This window comes from Arachis ipaensis, chromosome B3 (genome assembly GCF_059453495.1).
Source record: "Arachis ipaensis isolate K30076 ecotype BB chromosome B3, ASM5945349v1, whole genome shotgun sequence".
Taxonomy (NCBI): Eukaryota; Viridiplantae; Streptophyta; class Magnoliopsida; order Fabales; family Fabaceae; genus Arachis; species Arachis ipaensis.
Window position 1 is genome coordinate 740336 of NC_142438.1, and position 21413 is coordinate 761748.

The 21413-nt window shown below is 33.2% G+C and overlaps 3 protein-coding genes, 1 long non-coding RNA gene and 1 other non-coding gene across 12 annotated transcripts; 2 read left to right on the top strand and 3 right to left on the bottom strand.

Annotated features, from left to right (window-relative positions):
- The first annotated feature begins 10967 nt into the window (after positions 1–10967).
- LOC107629437 (disease resistance protein Roq1) lies at positions 10968–15522 on the top strand. Of its 8 annotated transcripts, none has more exons than XM_088507178.1 (6): positions 10968–11716; positions 11886–12996; positions 13083–13364; positions 13466–14236; positions 14327–14825; positions 14940–15522. In XM_088507178.1, the coding sequence occupies exons 1-5, from the start codon at positions 11220–11222 to the stop codon at positions 14774–14776; spliced, it is 3111 nt and encodes a 1036-aa protein (XP_088363304.1). In that variant the 5' UTR covers positions 10968–11219; the 3' UTR covers positions 14777–14825; positions 14940–15522. The 8 variants fall into 8 exon arrangements, with proteins under 8 accessions (XP_088363304.1, XP_016187720.1, XP_088363306.1 ...); XM_016332234.3 differs by having other exon boundaries at positions 15119–15522; XM_088507180.1 differs by having other exon boundaries at positions 13083–13310.
- On the bottom strand, positions 13875–15898 carry LOC148569633 (uncharacterized). Its single transcript, XR_015907030.1, has 2 exons — positions 15828–15898; positions 13875–15782 (listed from the first exon to the last, which is right to left on the bottom strand). It is a non-coding gene; the product is annotated as an uncharacterized LOC148569633 (long non-coding RNA).
- A 31-nt stretch (positions 15899–15929) lies between these two features.
- On the bottom strand, positions 15930–16847 carry LOC107632430 (uncharacterized). The gene is made up of 2 exons (XM_088509208.1): positions 16608–16847; positions 15930–16487 (listed from the first exon to the last, which is right to left on the bottom strand). Exons 1-2 carry the CDS (start codon positions 16845–16847, stop codon positions 15930–15932), a joined length of 798 nt encoding a protein of 265 aa, XP_088365334.1.
- Positions 16848–19162: 2315 nt separating this feature from the next.
- LOC148569634 (uncharacterized) lies at positions 19163–21363 on the bottom strand. Its single transcript, XM_088508712.1, has one exon. It carries the CDS (start codon positions 20699–20701, stop codon positions 19358–19360), a length of 1344 nt encoding a protein of 447 aa, XP_088364838.1. The 5' UTR covers positions 20702–21363; the 3' UTR covers positions 19163–19357.
- TRNAS-AGA (transfer RNA serine (anticodon AGA)) lies at positions 21243–21324 on the top strand. Its single transcript has one exon. It is a non-coding gene; the product is annotated as a tRNA-Ser (tRNA).
- Positions 21364–21413: the final 50 nt, after the last annotated feature.

Below are 21413 nucleotides of genomic sequence, written 5' to 3' on the forward strand. Positions count from 1 at the left end.
GCTACACTCAAATTTGCTGCAAATACAGAAAAATATTTTCTCTAATGCTGCGTTTTTTTTTCTTCTTTTTTCCCTTATTTCTTTCTTTCTTTTAGTTAAATGAATGTAAATTCATCCTTTTCCAAGTAATTCTGCAGCATTATGTGTTTCTTCTTCTTCTTTATTTGATTTTTTTGTTTTTATTCTTGTTAAGAGAGTAAAACAATAAAAAAACTTGAAAAGATAAAATAAAAAGGAAAAGATGAATAAGAAAAAAAGAAAAAGATGGTGAGGATGATAAAAAAAAAGAAGAAACAGTAGAAGATGAAAAGGAGGAAGAGGAAGAGTTTTGAATTATGCAGAACTTATCAGAATAAAAATACACCCAAATATCTTCGTGTTACACCCAAATTTGCTGCAAATACAGAAAAATATTTTCTCTAATGCTGCGTTTTTTTCTTCTTCTTTTTTTCCTTATTTCTTTCTTTCTTTTAGTTAAATGAATGTAAGTTCATCCTCTTCCAAGTAATTCTGTAGCATTATGTGTTTCTTCTTCTTCTTTGTTTGATTTTTTTTATTTTTATTCTTGTTAAGAGAGTAAAACAAGGAGAAACTTGAGAAGGTAAAATAAAAAGAAAAAGATGAATAAGAAAAGAAGAAGAAGAAGATGGTGATGATGATTAAAAAAAAAAAAGAAGAAACAGTAGAAGATGAGAAAGAGAAAGAGAAAGAGTCTTGAATTATGCAGAACTTATCAAAATAAAGATACACCTAAAAATTCTTAAAATACACCTAAATATCTTCGTGTTACACCCAAATTTGTTGCAGAAAAATATTTTTCTCTAATGATTGAACACTATACATAATATATCTATCGGTCTTCAACCTTTAAATTCTTTGGATCAAGGTTCAGAAAACTGGACCGGTCATCAAACTGCTCTAGTCACTGGTTCATTGGTCTAATCGGTTCAACCGATGGTTCAACTGAAAAAACCGTTTTAGAATAGAATAATAAATAAATTATAAATACACATCCTAAAATATAATTATAGTCTGATATAAATCTTAAAATATCTTTGAAATTTAAAACACTACATAAAATATCATCAACCAAATACATATGATCTTATCAAAATCCAAACTCAAAAGTTAAATAGTAATAAAAGCATATCTAAATATTAAATCCCAACTACATGGTTTATCAATCATCAAAATTCGCAAGAACTTGTTACAAATCTGCTTCGGTGGGATGATTTTCACCTTCATTCCCACCCTGTTCAGCAGAAGAATCAAGAGATGCAGCATAAAGACCACTACTACCACCGCCACTTTGATATAAATCAGCATCAATTTCACCTAATAAAATAGACATGTTATGATGTTATCATTATATTATAAACTAACAACATTCTAATAAATCATTAGAAACTAAATATACTATACTCACGCAATAAGTCATCCACATTACTAGGAAGATCAGGCTCTTTCTCTACAACCTCTTCAGTCACCCAAAAGTCAACTTGACTGATGCTTTCATAATCAATTGGATCATATTGTGTCTTTTGCTTTCTTTTTTCTTTTTCCTTCCTAAAAAGTTAAATACAATATATGAAGATTTAATAATTTACAAATTTGTTATGATAAAGATTACAAATGAAACAATATGGTATTTCATGAAACATATATTACCTGGATTTAAGACGCAAATTATAGGTAACATAAACAATGTCATTCAGTCTATCATGCTCCAATCTATTTCTTCTTTTTGTATGAATCTGGACAAAAAGGCTCCAATTTCTCTCACACCCAGAAGAAGCAGATGCTTGACTAAGAATGCAATGAAAGATAACAAGAAGATATCAATTATAAAACCATAACATATTAGAAGATATCAATTAAGAACATAGGAGCATAAAACAAGTTACTATTAATTAAACAAATATTCAGCCATATTCTTACTAGGCTTAAGTTCAGATGCAGCTCGAATAGCTTCTTGTCTATCAAAACTTTTCTTCCGATCTCTATATAAATGTATTTCTTTCATTGCCTGAACTGAATCCAAATTGTTACACTTGCAATACAAGGTAACAAGATCAAGCAAACCTCGCATAACGTCAGGTGCTTCTTTATAATTTTCATTAAAAAAGAATTTAGGATTCAAGAAGTAAGCTGCCGCATGAAGATCTTTCTTCAAATGCTTGTCCTATCTTGAGTTGATAATATCTGTGTACGGCTGATATGCAGTCTTGGGCCAATCCATTCAATTACCTCAGAAAACAAATTACACAAGTGTGAAGCATTTTTTACCATACTGGAAGCATCTACTGATTTCACGAAGCACAAATCTTTAGAACAATATACCAAGAAATTGATTAACATTCTTTGTCTTTGATCTGTCCAACCATCAGCCATGAGGGTACATCCAGTTTCCTTCCATGCACTCCTATAACTATCAACTAGCATTTGGCTTTCTCTTTTAAGACCAGCCAACAAATGAACCCTTAACTTATCATAAGAAGGCCCCTTGTAACCAGGTCCAATACCAACAACACCATCCAGCATATCTTGAAAATATGGCGACATCACAATATTAAATGGAATTTTACAATCCAAAAGCCACCGAGCAAATCGTTTATCAACCTCGTGTATTGCCTCTTTGTTTTGCAGAACACTTTTAATACTTGGTTGAGCTCTTGGAGTTGTTCTTGGTGCAAACATAGGAGGAATGACTTTGGCTTTTTTCTTTGGATCGCCTCCAACTCCTTGCTGACTTGAGGTACGCTGCTGTTCCTGTTCTTCTTGAGCTATTGCCTCATCAATTGCATCATCTACCTCATCACCACCCTCTTCACCAAAACTTATTTTTCTTTTCTTTTTGTTGGTCTGAATATCTTTCAACAAACTTTCCATCTGTTTTTCCACATCATATGGAACTTTAGGACATTTTTTCACGCTCCAGTAATCTTTGCTAGATGTTTCTTCATCTTGTGAATTCTACCTCTATTGAAAACTTGTAGACAAAATAAACATTGATATTGTGGTTTTCCATTCACCATTTGTAGAGCAACATATTTCCAAGCTAAATCTGTTTTTTCCCTAAGGTTAGAAGAACTTTGTGACTGACTATCGTTAGCACTACGGGAATTAGGATTAGCAGCATCATTCGGAATAGGAGTATCGGCAGACATGTTATTATTCACAGAAGCATTGTTATCAGTAGTTACTTCTTGATTAATACTATCTTCCATAACTGAAATTAATAAAACATATATGAAAATAATAACAGCCACAACAATAAACATTAACAAATCTGCCTATACAATGAACATTAACAATTCTGCCTACAATAATTTTGCCTAAAGCAATTCAGCCAGTCAACAATTATGCAAAACCGAGTAAGTTTCCAGCATTAACAAAGTACAAAACAGAGTAACAAATTTCAGCTTATTTAGCAAAGGAACGAACAGAAATTGAGCAACAAATTTCAACTTATTTACAAAACAGAGTAACAAATTTGAGTAGAGGAACGAACAGAAATTGAGCTACAAACAGAAATTGAGCAACAAATTTCAGCTTATTTACAAAAATAGAGTAACAAATTTAAGCAGAGGAACGAATAGAAATTGAGCTACAAACAGAAATTGAGCAACAAACAGAAATTGAGCTGCAAAATAGAAGACCAGCCAGTTAATTTTCAGATTATTTATTTCTCATGCTAACCAACAAACGGAGGAAGTTCACAATTAAACTGAAATTTGAGTTCACAGAGGAAGTTCACAGAGTATCAATTTCACAGAGAAAGTTCACAGAGGCGAAGAACAAAGAAGATGAGCAGAGGACGAGTCACTCACCTGGGGTCGACGGAGGGCTACTGGTGTCGACTAGGGGTGAGCACGGGTCGGTTTGGTTCGGGTTCATAGTAAAATTAGAACCGAACCGATCGAAATATAATTGGTTCGATTTGGTTTGGATTTATGTTTTTTTGTACATGTACCCAAACCAAACCAAACCGATTAAGAATGGATTGGTTCGGTTCGGGTAATTGGGTACCCGATGACTTTGAAATTCATACAAAAAAACCAAATTTTTATCTTAAAAATTCAACAAGTACAATAAACATGTAACATCAATAGAAATAATCCAAACATGTTAAATACCAAATACATTAAAAACTAAACTTATTAACATCCAAACATATTAATAGTGAATAATCTTTGTCTAATGGAAAAGTCATATATATATTTTTTATTTTTTTATTTAATTAATATATGATCGGGTTCGCGGGTTGGTTCGGGTTCTGCACCCTCAGAACCGATATCCGAACCAATCACTAATAAAGACCATCGGTTTGGTTCGGATTGGACCCGATTACCCGTTGGTTCCAGAACTAATTTAATTGGTTCGGACGGGTAATCGGGTACCCGCTATCCGTGCTCACCCCTAGTGTCGACTGTTGAGGACCGCGCGACGATGAAGACGATGAGAGGGCTACTGCCTGCTGATGTTGAGAAGATGAAGACGATGGAGATGGAAGGCTACTGGGCAGGGAACCAGGCGAAGATGGAGGGTTACTGGGGCTGAGGACCAGGCGACGGTGGTGGCGTTGATGACCTGAGACCGCATCGACGAAGGAGGGCGACTGGGCGGCTAGGGTTCACTCTTCTCTCACTGTGATATGATTCAGAATCAGATGAATCATGAATGAATGGGGTCGGGGAAAGAAAGGGAGGGTGGGGTGCTCCACGAGCAGTCGGGTCGGGTTAAGGTTTTTTTTTTTAAAAAACAATAAAACGGCGTCGTTTAGCAGAACCGGCCGATCACCGATTCAGCCCAACCAGCCGGTTTACCAGTTCTTCCCAGCACGGTTTTTACAGGAGGATCGGACCGTTTGCGTCGTCGGTTCGCGGTTAAACCAGTCGAACCGGCTGGTCCGGTCTGATTTTCAGAACCTTGCTTTGGATTATTAACTCTACCAATCTCTTGCCAACTCGAATTACATGTCATTGTGATGAAGAGATCTAGATATCCATATATTTCTTACAAATTGTTAGAATATCTTAATAATTATTAAACATGTATCTCATTCTACATGTGAAAGACGCAGGTAGCTAGAATGATACATTTATCTGCTTTGGAAGCATGGATTTCATCCCTAACAACTATATCTTGAATCCTAACTCGTTGTATATATCACTCCTGATCTTATTATTAAATTAATTAATTAATTAATATTTTTATTTTATGCTCCTTTTAAAATAATGGCACGAGAAAAGTTGAAATTCAATATTATTTTAAAATATAAAACTCTTTTAATTTAATCAAAAAATAGAAATTAGAAATAATTGTTTTAGTTTTATCATAAATTATATCTATCCTATTATTTGTCAATAAAAACAAAAAATAATTACAATTTAAATATTAATAACCTTATAAATTATAAAAATATCTAAAACTAACAACTTAAGAAAGTGTATTTAAAAATTTAAAAACTAACAACCTAAGCAAATAACTTAAATTTTAAAAAATAACAAACTAAGAAAAACAACTTAAGCAAATAACTTAAAATTTAAAAGATAACCACCTAAACAAATAACTTATAATTTATAAATAAAGTTTTAAAAATTTCTAATAACGACACCTAAGTAAATAATTTTCAAGCTCAATGTATTAGCGTCATATCAGCAAAAGATTCTCCATTTTTTTCGAACTACTAAATTAGTTCAATTTTTTAGGAACGATAGAAAAAAAAATTAAGTATAGAAAAATATATATTAGTTTTTTTAAATAGTATAAATAACCTCACATTTTAAAAAAATAAGTAATTTCATTCAATTTAATCTAATATTTTGTAGTTAGCAAATTTGCTTAGAAATTATGCAAATAAAAATGATATTTTTAAAGACATTTTCTTACTTAAAAATTCAAAAAAAATTTATATTTTAAATTAAAAAGTTTAAACAAAGTGTTTTAATTAATAATTAGAAATTAGAATTAAGTTTTTTTAAATAATTACACATTAAAAATTAATAACTAACTTAATTATATCAATAATATTTTATATTAAAAATATAAAACTTTATGATATCAAATACTAAATTAGAAATAACAAAATATCAACGGTATAAATTGAAAAAAAAATCACAAGTAATAACCAAATAACATTAACTTATATTAAAAAAAAATTCTAAATTCCAAACATAAAAATTAAAAAAAAAAAACTTAAAAACGAATAATATTTTTACCGAACAAATATATGTTTGGCATTATTCTATTAGATAGACTTAAAAAGGGAATTATAAAATATGCCCATTCAAATTCTCAATTTTTATTCTCAAACTTGATTATCTTGCAAGTTGAAGTATCTCCTTTCGCTCCCGAATCTTCGGACTCCGAGAATAGTCGCTTGGTTGGTGTTGATTCTTAATCTTGTCTCTGTTCCGAATCGTGTTCCTTATTTTCGTAGAAAAATCGGCAAATTTTGAATAATGTTTGTAGAACTTTCCAGCTTCTTCTAGTGTCTTGAAAATCATTCCCACCTTTGGGGCAAATTTTTCATCCACAATACAGCTGGTTTGCATGGTGAACCAAAAGCTTTATTACGGTGAAACAATTATATAGTGCTCAGTGAATAAAATAGAATATATTCCTCTAATTTTTTTTACAGACTCATTTTTGACTCATTTTTGCATCCGAACCGAACACATGCTCATGGTGAAATAACTCTATAATAATTACCGAACCGAAAGGTTACTCACAGTAAACGAAAGATAATCCATTATACAAAACTAAATTTGAAACAACTCTGTCTACAATTTAGATATTATCAATTCAATTCAATTCAGATTCAGATCACCTCCATCCATTCAATTCAATTCAAATAAAATTAGCAATTGCATTCCATTAAATTCGATTCAAAATTCAATAATCCAAACCTCATCAAATTGATGCGTTTCGGAAGAATAATCCAAATCGCACTCATTTAACTGATTTGAAATTGATTCATTTATTGTTTCAAATTCAGAAGTCAGATCAAAGAAAAAAGAAGAAGAAGAAGAAACACGACAAAGCTAATTACGTCGAACTCAATCCAGATCCATAATGCAGAGAATAAGGAATTTTATTAGGTTGAAGAAGAAGAAGAAGAACATAAAAGAAGAAAGAAAATGCGAAAAGAGAACAAGGTTTACGTTGAGAAAGGTTTATCACGCAAAAAAGGTTTACGTTATATACATTATATGAGGCGCCTGTATAACAAACGACTGTGGGATGAGGGAACGCGTGTGTGGAGGAAGTTATTTGGATAACATCCATGTATGTAGAGCTTTTCTGTTTAAATATTTTTTAAATTTTCTAAAATTGATTTATTTTAAACAAAATATTTTTAAAATATCATTTAAAATTTAAGATCGAGCTACGTGCGTATTCTTCTTCTTGTGTCTTGTTTTATGAGGTGTGCATCTAAAGATCAAGATTCCTTCCTTGTTTGGTGAGTTCTACCGTGTAGAAAAAAGATTCTTTCTACACCTATAGAAAGACACATGTCGACATTGGAAGAGGGTAAGGAACTATACACGCAAAACTAGACAGTATGTTCTACAAAGTTGGGTCCCACTAATCTATAAGTTTGCAGTTTGGTTAGTCCTACAATAAAATATTCTATGTGCTAAGTAGATGCTGATCCATATTAATTACCATATTAATTATTCAATTGTATTTATCAATTTATTTATGTATTTTTTTCTTAGTAGGTGTAGATATTTATTATATCTTTTTTAAGTCATAAAAAAAGAGAAATATTTTAAAAAAGTCATTAAAAAAAATACAAAAATAATACGACAGGTTCAATGCACATTCACATGCATATTAGTTATTGAATAGCCCTTCTTAATTTTTATCAGGTCAAAATCACTTAAATATTTTTAGCACTCAATATAAATGTATCTTAAATTCAACAAAAATATGAAGCTTATACCTATTCGGCTATTCTTTTCACAAAATTAAAAATTAAAAGTTAAACGTAACAAATGCCTCCTAAGCAAGGAATAAAATAGGAACTTATTACAGTCATGCTTTTATGTACTTGTAGATAAATTTCAATCATCAAACATCACAATTTAAATAACTTAATGTATTTAAATTATAATTTTTTAAATATGAATGTCAAAGGAATGTAAATTCTTTTTTATTTTTTTTGTACATGACAAAATAAAAGTATGCATTTTCTGTCATAGTCCTGCAAATAGTGATGGACCCAGAAAATTTTAAGAGCGAGGACAAAAATATATATTTTAAAATAAATTTTGTTGAACATTATTAATTATATTAAAAATATAATAGAGATATAAAATATAATAGAGATATAAAATTTAAAAAGAGTTAGTGAGAAACAGACATGTCTTAAAATAAATTTTGGTTAACATTGTTAATTATATTAAAAATATAATAGAAATATAATAGTGAACACTTTCATTTTTAAAATACTATTTATTATATATAATTTATAAAAAAATATTTTTTTATTTCTAAAATTTAAACTTAAAATATTTTTTATTATTTAAAATACTATTTATTATATATAATTTATAAAAAAAAAAATTTTTATTTCTAAAATTTAAACTTAAAACATGTCTGTTTCTCACTAACTCTTTTTAAATTTTATATCTCCATTATATTTTTAATATAGGAAAAATTATTCTAAAGGACGGTTAGGAAGATTTAATTACTAAAAAGGACCTTTAATACTAAAATTATTAAGAAGGATCAAATTTTTTTATAATATTTAAAAAGAAGAACCAAATCTTTTTATAAAGAGACAAATATATCTTTAATTATTTTTTATTTATTTTTTATAATCTTTATGTTGATAAATTTTATTTCTCTTAAAATTTTAGTAATTTTTATTAATTATTTATTTATTTTTTTACTTTTGTGATCTTTATCCAACGAGAAAAAAAGACAAAAGATTAGAAAAGTAAAAAAATAAATAAATAAATAATAAAAATTACTAAAATTTTAGAAAAAAATTTGTTAATATAAAAATTACAAAAAATAAATAAAAAATAATTAAAGATATATTTGTCTTTTTATAAAGAAATTTGTCTTTTTTCTTAAATATTATAAAAGGATTTGGTCGTTGTTAATAATTTTAATATTAAAGATTTTTTTCAATAATTAAATCTCTCCAACGGTCTTTTTCCTTTCTTAAATTAATTAACTAATTAATCCCAAGTGAATATTCATTCAATATAGCGTTGAGAGTCAAACAACATATATTAAAGATTATAAAAAATAAATTAAAAAATAATTAAAGATATATTTGTCTCTTTTTTTTTTTGAAACAAAGGAAGCTCAACACTGTAAAGTGGAGCAAACAAGCCAAACAACAAGTACTACATGGAAATACATAACATCCCTGTCAATGCCGGCATTGCCATCAACAACCAAAAGGATCACTATCGGTCCATTCATTGTAGCTCAGAATTGTCCTCCTTATTACGAAGTCAACACCTGCTTCTTTATTATTATTGAAGATCCTAGCATTACGTTCCACCCAAATATTCCAAATCACTGCAAAGAACCTAGTCAGTCACCTCTTCTACTCTTGTTTTCGCTTATGCCAACCAGTCCAACTCTCAAACAGTTCCCTTATTGTACCCGGAATAGCCCAAACTTCACCAAAGAACCGCAACCAACTACACCACACCTGTCATGTTAGTTCACAGAGAAGAAATAAATGCTTGACCGATTCTACCTCCTTGTTACAAAGTACACAGATGTTATCAGTTGGCATAATAACGCCTAGCCTACTCAACCTCTCCTTGGTATTAACTCTACCCACAAGCACAAACCATCCAAAAAGCTCAATTATATTTGTCTCTTTATAAAAAGATTTGGTTCTTTTTCTTAAATATTATAAAAAAATTTTGTCCTTCTTAATAATTTTAGTATTAAAGGTCCCTTTTAATAATTAAATCTTCCTAACGGTCCTTTAGAATAATTTTCTCTTTAATATAATTAATAATGTTCAACAAAATTTATTTTAACATATATATTTTTGCCCTCGCTCTTAAAATTTTCTGAGTCTATCACTGTTTGGAAGACTATGACAGAAAATGCATACTTTTATTTTGTCATGTACAAAAAAAAAATAAAAAAAAATTTATATTGCCATGACATTCATATTTAAAAAATCATAATTTAAATGCATTAAGTTATTTAAATTTTGATGTTTGATGATTTAAATTTATCTACAATTACATGAAAGTATGACTGTGATAAGTTCCTATTTTACTCCTTGCTTAGGAGACATTTGTTACTTTTAATTTTTAATTTTGTGAAAGGAATAGCTGAATAGATATAAGCTTCATATTTTTGTTGAATTTAAGATATATTTATGTTGAGTGTTAAAAATATTTAAGTGATTTTGACTTAATAAAAATTAAGAAGGGCTATTCAATAACTAATATTCATGTGAATGTGCATTGAACCCGTCGTATTATTCTTGTATTTTTTTTAATGACTTTTTTAAAATATTCCTCTTTTTTTTATTACTTAAAAAAGATATAATAAATATCTACCCCTACTAAGAAAAAAATGCATAAATAAATTGATAAATACAATTGAATAATTAATATGGTAATTAATATGGATCAACATCTACTTAGTATATAGAACATTTTATTGTAGGACTAACCAAACTGCAAACCTATAAATTAGTGGGACCCAACTTTGTAGAACATGCTGTCTAGTTTTACGTGCATAGTTTCTTACCTTCTTTCAATGTCGACATGTATCTTTCTATAGGTGTAGAAAGAATCTTTGTTCTACACGGTAGAACTCACCTTGTTTGTTTTTGTTGTTAAAAGGTATACAAGGAATTCACTCCTCACATTTCTATGGTATTTCCGGGAATTGAAATTCCAAGAGAGAGAGACTTGCATTGGGTCCCAAAGAAGACAAAGTTTTGGTGAGCCTCTGCTTTTGCAGAATATATTTTCAACATTATACCCCACAAAAATAATTATTACCATTGTGATAATGAAAAAATATGAAATAAACTAGACTTGTTTTGTTACAGGAGTCAAGGGGAATATGACTTGATTGGCCTTTAAAGGTACAATATTTGTCTTTGTCTCAATTACTACGATGCTTCCTTCCTCCAAAAAGGACTTTCAATCCAACTTCTCAGAATATTTCTTCTCTGCACACAGTCTCTTCCAATCTTCACTTCAACTTCGTCAATGGAGTGCAGGAGCATCCAAAGCATGGCATCAAGCAGCACAAGACCCAAATATGACGTGTTTGTGAGCTTCAGAGGTGAGGACGTACGCAACACCTTCGCTGATCATCTATTTGCAGCTTTCCGTAGAAACGGAATAGTTGCATTCAGGGACGATAGGAATCTGTTGCAAGGACAGCACATCTCCACTGAGCTGGTGCAAGCAATTGAAGGATCTCAGGTTCTCATTGTCATCTTCTCTAAAAACTATGCTACCTCTTCATGGTGCTTGCAGGAACTCGCTAAGATGCTTGATTGCAGCAATACGATAACAGAACCAAATCTGTTGCCTATTTTCTACGATGTGACTCCGTCTGAGGTGCGTAAACAGACCGGAAACTATGGGAAAGCCTTGGCTGAGCATGAAGAAAGATTCAAAGATAACTCAAACATGGTGCAACAGTGGAGGGAATCTCTGCTGCAAGTGGCCAATCTCTCTGGTTGGGATATACAAAATAAGTAAGTAATCTTTCCTAAATTCCATTACTATCTTTGTGAAATAGATTATCTATACATGAATAAGTTGATTAAACAAAATCACCTTTTATTGCTCTCGTTTTCTCTTTGTTTTAGGTTGTCTTATATAAGAAAATGAGCTTACAAGTTCATTTTCTCTTTGTTCTTTCAGGCAGGAGAATGGAGAGATTGAAAAAATTGTTAAAAGGGTAAGAAGCAAACTAGGTTGCAATTTGTCAAGTGTGGATGGGTTGGTTGGGATGCAATCTCGTGTGGAACAATTGGAAAACCTGATTGATTTCAACTCCGATAATGAAGTTCGGGTTGTAGGCGTTTGTGGCATGGGTGGGATAGGAAAGTCAACACTTGCTAGGGTGGTGTATGGTAGAAACCTTCATAAATTTGGTGCTCATTGTTTTGTTGACGATATAAGCAAAGTTTTTCGTGGAGTTGGTCTACTTTCTCTACAAAAGCAACTTGTTTGTCAAATTACAAATGGAGAGATCCAAGATATATACAATCATTACGAGGCTAATAGTTTGATAAAAACTATGCTACGCTGTCAAAAGGCTCTGATTGTTCTAGATAATGCTGATGATGTTGAACAGTTAGAGAACCTTGGCGTGACTCGTGATTGTCTATATCCAGGAAGCAGAATTGTAGTAACTTCTAGAGATCAACATGTCTTGAACTCTTTTGGGCTAGATCAAACATACAAAGTTCAACTCTTGAATGAGGATGAAGCTCATCAATTGTTCTGTGAAAAAGCTTTTAATGATAATATAATTATAAGTTGTGACGAGATTAGCAGAGAGTACAAAAAGTTGACGGATCTTGCACTTGAATATGCTCAAGGCCTTCCCTTGGCGATCAAAGTTTTGGGGTCATATCTACGCGGTCGAGATATCTCTGTATGGAGAAGTGCCTTAGATAGACTGAAAAATAATCCAAAGAAGGAAATCGCAGATGTGCTTCAACTTAGTTTTGATGGATTGGAACCCATGGAAAAGGAAATATTTTTGGACATTGCTTGTTTCTTTAACCACGAATATAAATTGTCTGTGGAAGACATGTTGTACTGTCGTGGTCTTCATCCAAAGATTGGAATAAGTGTACTCATCGATAAATCATTAATAACAATTGATGGAGACTATATTAGAATGCATGACCTGTTGCAAGAGTTAGGCATGAGAATAGTTCGGCAAAGTGCTCCAAATGAGCCATGGAAGTGGAGTAGGATATGGTGCAAAGAGGATTTTCAACGTATTATGTTTGGAAATACGGTATGCAGTTTTAAAAATTTTTCAATTTTATAGAGTTAATAGGTAATTGAAATAGTCTAATATTTTTGTGGCTTTTTTGTATTTAGGTAATTGATGATGTTAAGGCCGTTCAATTGAGGGGATTATATGATGAAGAAAGAAATATGACATTAAGAGCTGAAACATTATCAAGAATGAAACGACTTGAATTTCTCGAAATAAAAAGTGTTAGTTTTTCTGGAAGTTTTAATAGCATTTCTAGCGAATTGCGATATCTCGAGTGGGAAGAATATCCGTTTACGTATTTTCCATCATGTTGTAAGCTATCCAAGCTTGTGAAATTAGTCTTGCAAAAGAGCAACATCAAGCAACTATGGGATGGCACAATGGTACTACTAATAAATAAAATAAGCTTCAGATATTTTGAAGTTATCAAACAAATAAGTGAAAGTGTAATTAATGATGTTTGTTTTTTCCAATTGTGCAACAGTGTCCGGACAATTTGAAGGAATTGGATCTCTCTGACTCCAAAAATCTTGTGAAGACTCCAAACCTTAGCCAGGCTCCAAATCTTGAGGTGCTGATCCTTAGAGAATGTAGAAAGCTTAAGCACATACATCCATCAACTGGAGACCTAAGAAAACTTGTTGAGTTAGATTTGAGTGAGTGCACAAGTTTAATGAGCTTCCCCATCACTGTATTCGGTATATCTTCACTAAAATATGTTAATCTGAGCGGGTGCTCAAGATTATTTAGTGGGAAAGAGCTGGAAAATGGAAGTGAGAGTGGTATCCAATGCCAATCGACAGTATGGTCCACTTTTAAAAGGCTTAAGCTTAGGTTACCATTCCATTTCTTCAATTCTTCTAAAAGTAGATACAACCATGTGTTCCGTCTGTGGAGGCTTTCTGTGGCTCGCTTAAGCTGCGTGTATTCTCTTGACCTAAGTTATTGTAATCTGCATACTATCCCTGAGGCCATATCATCCTTACATTATTTAGAGATCTTAGATTTCAGGGGAAACAATATAGTTAGAGTACCTGATTTCATAAACAAGCTTCCCAGACTGATAGTGTTGAAGTTAGATAACTGCAAACGGCTAATGTATGTAGATGAGTTCCCGTTGCCATTCCCCTATCCAGCGGTAGAGCGAACAAAACTTGTGAAATGGGGAGAATTGAGGATGTGGAACTGCCCGAAAATAGTAGAGAAGGAAAGGCTGAGTGGAATGGGTAGTTCATGGATGAGAGAGTACATTAAGGTGCGTGCGTGTTGTTGTTGCCATTATTGCTGCTCTTGTTTACGGGCTGTGCATCTAATCATTAGGGTTGTTTGTGTTTTGTGGTTACAGGTACACAATGAATCCCTTGGTAGACTTGCTATTGTAATTCCAGGGAGTGGAGCTCCAATTCCAAGGTGGTTTAAGCATCAGAATAAGGGGGCAGATAATTCAATGTGGATAGAATCATTTCCGAATGCCAATGACAATGATTGGATTGGCATTGCCCTTTGTGCCGAGATTCTTGTTCAGTTTGCACCACCCGTTGCCATTGAGCTCTACTTTTACGACCAAACAGAAAAAGTCAATCTCAAGCACCTTGTTTGTCTTGAAAAGGAGGAGGAGGTGAGGGGTGAATTGGTTCACCTCTGCCTATTCTATTTTTCTCGCCAACTACTCATTCGGGATGGAAAGCAGCATGATCTTGATGGATCCCGCTTTGAATTCAAAGAATTTAACCACCGCTATGTGGAAGTGAAGAAGTGGGGAATGCGTGTGGTACTGAACCAGGATTTGGAGTAACCCAACTCTGGTAGATATTGATTTAGTTTGATTATTGCCCAATTCACAGGTATTCTTTCATCATCTCAATGTCCAATCTTTTCCAACCTTTGACATTTACATCACCAAATTAAACATTGTTTTTCTGTTTTCTTTTCCCATTCACGTAATCATTTTTCTTCAGGGTCTCTATGTCATTTTGAAATATAAACGGTTTATCTACAACTTCTCTATTTTTCTTTTCTTCCCGTGTTCTATATTTCTGCTATTGTTACTGTTATTGTCACTCTACGCTGCTATGTTATTCGAGTATGAAGCTTTTGAAGCTTGGCTGAAATTGTCTAATCTATGTCCTTGCTGCAGAGAAGAGGATTGAGATATGTTGAGAGTGATTCATAATTAATATGAGTAACTGGAACTCATCAGAGAAGAATTTGTTGGTGTTCATGCTACCATGTTGCTGAAATGCAATTGCCTTTCTTGGAAAAATTTGATGCAAATGGTGATATCCATGTTTCAAAATAAAGTAGTGGTCTTTATTCATGTGTAGAGACATTTTTAGTGGTTATTGGCTTTACTTCTATATTTGCCTCCACTTGATGTTATCAGTAAGTTGAGACTCTTGTTTGACTTCTATTTAAAAAAAAAAGAAAAGAAAAAGGAGACTGAGAAATGTGAATGTGATATGTAAACTCTGCGAGGCAGTAGAGTATTATATACGTTGTTGCAATTATCAATTATCCATGGAAAAGAACCAACTTATTTTGTAGCATTGTTGTATCAGTTGTGATTGCTTTGCTTCTAGCGGTACTTGCATATCTGTGAGCTTAATTAATGTAAAGATTTCAACATGCTTCACAGGACCTTGTGCAAGTGGAGCAGTTGCAAACTTTGCATAAGATTTTTTGAGTAGCCAGGTAAACTATTAAATGAAAAATGCTTATGAATGAAAAAGATAATAAGATAGGACGAAAAAGGTGTAATAATGCACATTAGCATTTATACCATATATATATTACCGTTTAATCTATGACATTGTCAATATACTAAAATGATCACACCAAAAATAAACTAGTAATAGTATTATCGATAACGCATGAACTAAAAGTTAAGATGAAGTATACAGACAAAAAAAAGAATAAACTACATAATTAATATGAATTAAAGTTCAAACTTAAAGCTTAAGTGACAAATCAAGCCCCGGAGACTCAGAACTAGAGGGTTCATTATCTGGCTTGGGATCCTGATCATCCTTTGCATGGCAAGTGAGACTTGTAGCAACATTGTTGGTAGAAGAATCTCCTAATTGGGAAGTATTTCCATTACCACCATTATCATCTTCTTTTCTCAAATTCGAAGAACTTGCTTGAATTCCACTAACCCCGCCTACTTCATTATTTGGTTGCAAACCCTCAATACTTAACCTATCAAGTGCTAATGATGATGATGAACCAAGAATCCTCTGCGTTGACCAATTATGATTACGACCAAACCTAAGACCAGCAGACCAAGGATAAGAAGGTTTGTGAATCATAGACTCCACTCTTACCCCAAGTGTCCTATTATAGGACCCATATAAAGATGGTGTGAAAAAGCTATGGTAAGGATAATATGGAAAGTGAGGGTGACCAAAAGCACCCGTGTCCATCCCTTGGCGACGTTTCGCTATCGCACGCTCTTGTTTGTGGGCATTTTGGTGCCCACCAAGGGCTTGAGAGGACGAGAACTCTCTCTTGCAAAAATTGCAAGAGAAAGTTTTCGGCTCTGAAGTCCTTTCTTTTTCTTCAGTGTTTTCATCTTTTCCTTCGTCAACATTATTATTATTAGTCCAAGTTGACGATGATCCCATCACCCTCTTCCCGGTGTTGAAAAAATCAAGCTCTTTCACGTTGGAAGAACATCGAATCGATGAAACATCGTTGTTGGAGAGCTTCACAAAATCCAACATCCTTTCCATATTATTATTGGAATTTGAGGCTTGGTCTGGTTCAGAAGCTAGATCATTGTCCCTTGTGTTGTTATCAATCCCTTGGAAGGTGGCAGAGATGCTAGAGGATTCAGAAGGACAAGCATCAGAACTTTGTGCTGCCATGGCTCAAGAGAGAAAGAGATGTTGCAATTTTGAATTTGAATACGTATTGATAGTGGCATGATTAAAGGTTATTTATATAAAAACTTGTATTGTATAGTGTTGATTAGAGTTTGTAGTTGTGCACAATATTAAAAGGTTTAATTTAATATACTGAGATCTTTATAATTACAGAAATCGGTTCTACTCTTCTAATTAATATCTTTGTATTAACTTAGAAAATCTTTGAATTAAATTTGACTGATTGGCTACGTGATTTGGGAGGGTTATGTGCTTTTATTGCTACTAATAATTGTGTGTTCTATTTTAAACTTTTAGTGCAAGTTGATAAAACTCGGTTATTACAAATAACTTGCTTATTTTGGTGTTTTATACAGATATCTTGAACAAATGAAAAATTACTTTCCTTTTTCAGCTGTCTCTTGCTGAGCAAACTTGTTTGATAAGGCAATTTTTATTACCATCTTCTGTCCACTTGTGTGGAATAAATTTTCACGTCTTAATGATTCGGTTCTAATTTGCAATTGGAAAGAATTGCTTGCACCGGTTCATCGTTACAATTTCAAAGTACTAAACAATAATATCTGTGTAAAAAAATTGATTTGATAATCTTCAACTAATTCGGGCTGTCAATTAAGTAATTTTCTTGAAGTTTTTTTCTCATTAATGAGTTTGCTAACGGAATGAGATCGAATCTTTGGTATTTAATTCTTGTTACTGTCGGATAACACTACCTCTTTAAAGAAGATACATGTATGAATGTATGTATGTATTTTTCCAATTTTAGAAAATAAAATTTGACTTTTGTTTTAGAATAAGAAAAAAAATGTTATGTGAGCAAATTATTTTTGTAAACAAGTTCAACAAGTCTTTTTTCTTTTTCTTCTTATGCCTTTGTTCCTTCTCAATTGATTTTTATTATGCCAATAAACTATTGGAACAATTTGTTTACAGTGGGATTTTACTTTAGAAGGTAAAATAAGGGAGTTTTATCGTTAGATCAAATTAGAACTAATTTTTCATTCAAAGGTGAATATTTGATGAATATTTTATTTCCTGATTATTTTCCACATTCACTACATTAATATTACTAAGAGTTGAGTTCAATCCAAATAGTTATATTTATTGCCAGAAATTTGCAAATAAAAGATATTTAGAAGAAGTAAAGATAAGTAGAAAGTAACCTACAATTTTTTTATTTTATATTTTTTAATTATTACCAAAATAAATAAATAATTTAAATTTAATAAATATATAACTATAAATATTATATATATAAAATTATAAATATTAAATTAAATATAATAATTTTGTGTTATTAACTTATTATCTATTCGGTATTAATAAGCTGGGGAGAATGAAGATCTGATTTGGTCAAAAGACACGGGAGCGTTTAATGGGATTTTTTTTTTAGACTGCAGGTGAATATTATGATTCAAGGGTTTCTATTTTTGGTAAGTTTCTGTCTGATATTCAAGGCTTTAATGCTCACAATGGTGGTTTTTCTACTGAAAAAGAAATAGTGGAAATTCAAGTGGTGCAATAATTGGTTCATGCCTGTCAATGGAGCTGATCGAAGTCTGACCCAATGGGTGCAATATAAGAATATGACAACACTATTGTTACCAGAATAATCATTAGTTAACTCAAGTTTCCAACAAGACATCATGAATCATGATTCAAGAGGACTCATGTAATGTGCACAACTTTATCAATATTATTATTAGCTTTGTTGACAACACACCTCAGTAGAAGATCTATTTCTCCCATTAATTATTATAAAATAAATGTGCAAATGATATTTATTATACATAATAGCTAAAACAACAGCAAAAAAAGACAGAAATAAGAAGTGGCATAATAATATATGCATGGGTGTGTCTTCACCAAACAACAAAGCTTTTCTGAATAGTTTGACTCTTGATAAACTCAATCAACCAAGTGAAAATGGAGTAACTATAAGCTTAGATACATCTCTCAACTTTCCTCTATCTAACCTTCAAATTTTCACTACTATCAAGCACACAGGAATACCAGAACTGACTTCAGTGACTTGTACAGAACACTTGGTAAGAAAGCAAGATAGGAATTTTTTCAATTCATTGCAAGCATCATATAGATGATATCGCACTACAGGGTATAGAGTATTCTTAGAAAAAACAAATGAGTTAGATTGTAAATTAAATTCCTCATAACATTCATCCTTCAATGGACAAGTTAGTGAATTCCCGGTTTAGATAGTCTGGATAGAATCATAGAAGCATTGATGAGATATATTAGGTAAAACAAGTTTCATAACTCAGTAAGGAAGAAACAAGGAACAAAATGCATTATTATATATATAGAGATAGTTACATCAAAAATGTTTAAAACTAGACAGAGTGTACAATCATACCTAACTGAAGAGATACATAAGTACAGTTAAGAATGCGTTCGACAGTTATGTGCAATTTTATGTCTCCTCTTGTAAATGAAATGATCCTTGGACATTACAGTAAATGTGGGGGAATGCATCATCCATCAACAATGAATTGATCTTCTTGATTGTCTCCCTCAACCCTGGTGTCACCATGAACCATTCCGTTTACATGATGCAAATTTTGCATCATTTGTGAAAGATAATGGTTGCTAGCACTAGTATGATCAGATAAACCAGCAGGTTGAGCAGTCCATTGTGAGAATATACCAAGTAACTGGCTAGTAAGGTTTTGTTGCTCATGAAGTATTCGGGTTTGCATTTGGCCCATCTCTGCTCGGTGCTGATTTAGCATCTCATCAACCCTCTTCTTCCATTCTAGCCTCCTGCAATTCATTCTCTCTTCCCGTTCCCTCTCACGAATCAACTCTTCATCTCTTCTTTTCCTTTCCATCTCTTCGTTCTCCTTCTCCATAGCTTCCCACTTAGGCATCCACTGCCTCCTTGCCTTCATCCTATCCTTCTCCCTCTCCTCCAGTCTCTTCTCCCACTGCTTATCAAGCTCCACTCGGACGTTCTCCCTCCTTTGTCTCTCCCTTTCTCTATCCATCTCACGCTGCTCAAATCGAGCCTCCATTTCCCTCAACTGTCTCAGCTGGTTAGCTAGAAACCTCCATGCCTTCTTTTCCATCCCCTTAACCACCTTCCTCTTCTTCTTCAAATTCAACCCCGTCAATTCCCCATTTTCACACACATACCCGTTCTCCACATCATCCCTCGCTCGACTGCCACCACTCCCATTACAATTCTCCTCCCCTTCCTCAACATCATACTCAAACCCCAAACCCATCACTTCATTGTCCATAGCAGCCCCAAAATCCCCATCCTCACCATGACCAATCTGCTCAAACTCAACTATATCCATTTCCCCACCCCCACCACCACCACTACCATCAATAAACCCATCTCCGTGATCATGATCGTGATCTCGATCCCCGTCAACGACCGCCATCAAATCACCACCACTACCATGACCACCAACACCAAGTGGGACATCCCCAAACACATCCTTGTACCTCAGAAAATTAGACCAATGCGTGAGTCCCTCCACCCAATCAAAATCACCATCACAATCCCCACCGTGAGAAGAACCGTTCTCCGACCCGGAGAACTCAGGCTTCTTGATCTTCTGCTTAACAAGGAGGTACTGGTGGCGCATGTTCTGCACTTTTGTGGACACGTCCTTCCAGGACCACTGCCAAGGGAACGCGACAGGGTCGCGGAGGTGGTGGATCGTGTTGACGTGACAGGCGATTGGCTTGAACTTCTTCTCGCGAGTTCTCATCTTCGCCAGCGTGCCGTCACCGACCATCTCGCCATACTTGTCGATTAGGGTTTTCTCCTCCGCTTCCGTCCATTTCTTCCGTCGAGGAGGAATCATCTCAAACCAATCCCGATTACGGTAACGTTAACGGTCACGGCGGTGAAGTTGGTGTTGGTGATGCTGCCTCCTTCTTCTTCTTGTTCGGCTTCGTCAAGCACCAAAACCTTGTCGTGTATCGATTCTGATTGCATCGAGAACGGGAAAATAGCGCAACTCGCTTGAATTTTGATTGGTTTCGAATTCAGAATTTTAACCTAGCGAATGAACGATTGATTGTCTCTGAAAATGGAGAGGAGCAACATGATGGCGGTGGTGGCTTACCTAGTGGAGCTTCGGAGGAGGAATCCAAATAGAAGGAGCTGGGCGCTGAGTGTGGTAACAACAATGATTTTCGCGGAAAGTTGGATTTTTCCTGAGGAAGTGAAACTAGTTGATGTGGCTAACTGGGGTGGGATTGAAACTCACAAGCACTCGTGTGCAAAGAAAGCAGAAAATTTCCCAGCTAATTTTACTTTTGCTTTCTTTCTTTTTATTTTTCTTTTCTTCAATTTTTTAAAATAAAAAATTTAAAAATATTTTTAGAAAATTTTAAACAACTGTGGGCATGCCGGAGTGGTTATCGGGCATGACTAGAAATCATGTGGGCTCTGCCCGCGCAGGTTCGAATCCTGCTGCTCACGTTTTATACTTTTATTTATGAATTAAGATTACAATCCATTATTTGTGCCTGTACTATTGCCCATTTGGCCTACAAGAATACGAGTTCAAT

Excerpts from the sequence above, each read along its gene's own strand:
- LOC107629437 (XM_088507175.1), top strand. The coding sequence starts at position 11,220 with ATGGAGTGCAGGAGCATCCAAAGCATGGCATCAAGCAGCACAAGACCC. Across the intron at positions 11,717-11,885 it reads GGTTGGGATATACAAAATAA|GCAGGAGAATGGAGAGATTG; the intron begins GTAAGTAATCTT and ends TTGTTCTTTCAG. Across the intron at positions 13,365-13,465 it reads AACTATGGGATGGCACAATG|TGTCCGGACAATTTGAAGGA; the intron begins GTACTACTAATA and ends ATTGTGCAACAG.
- LOC107632430 (XM_088509208.1), bottom strand. The coding sequence starts at position 16,847 with ATGGCAGCACAAAGTTCTGATGCTTGTCCTTCTGAATCCTCTAGCATC. Across the intron at positions 16,488-16,607 it reads TTTTCAACACCGGGAAGAGG|AGAGAGTTCTCGTCCTCTCA; the intron begins GTGATGGGATCA and ends AATTTTTGCAAG.
- LOC148569634 (XM_088508712.1), bottom strand. The coding sequence starts at position 20,701 with ATGATTCCTCCTCGACGGAAGAAATGGACGGAAGCGGAGGAGAAAACC.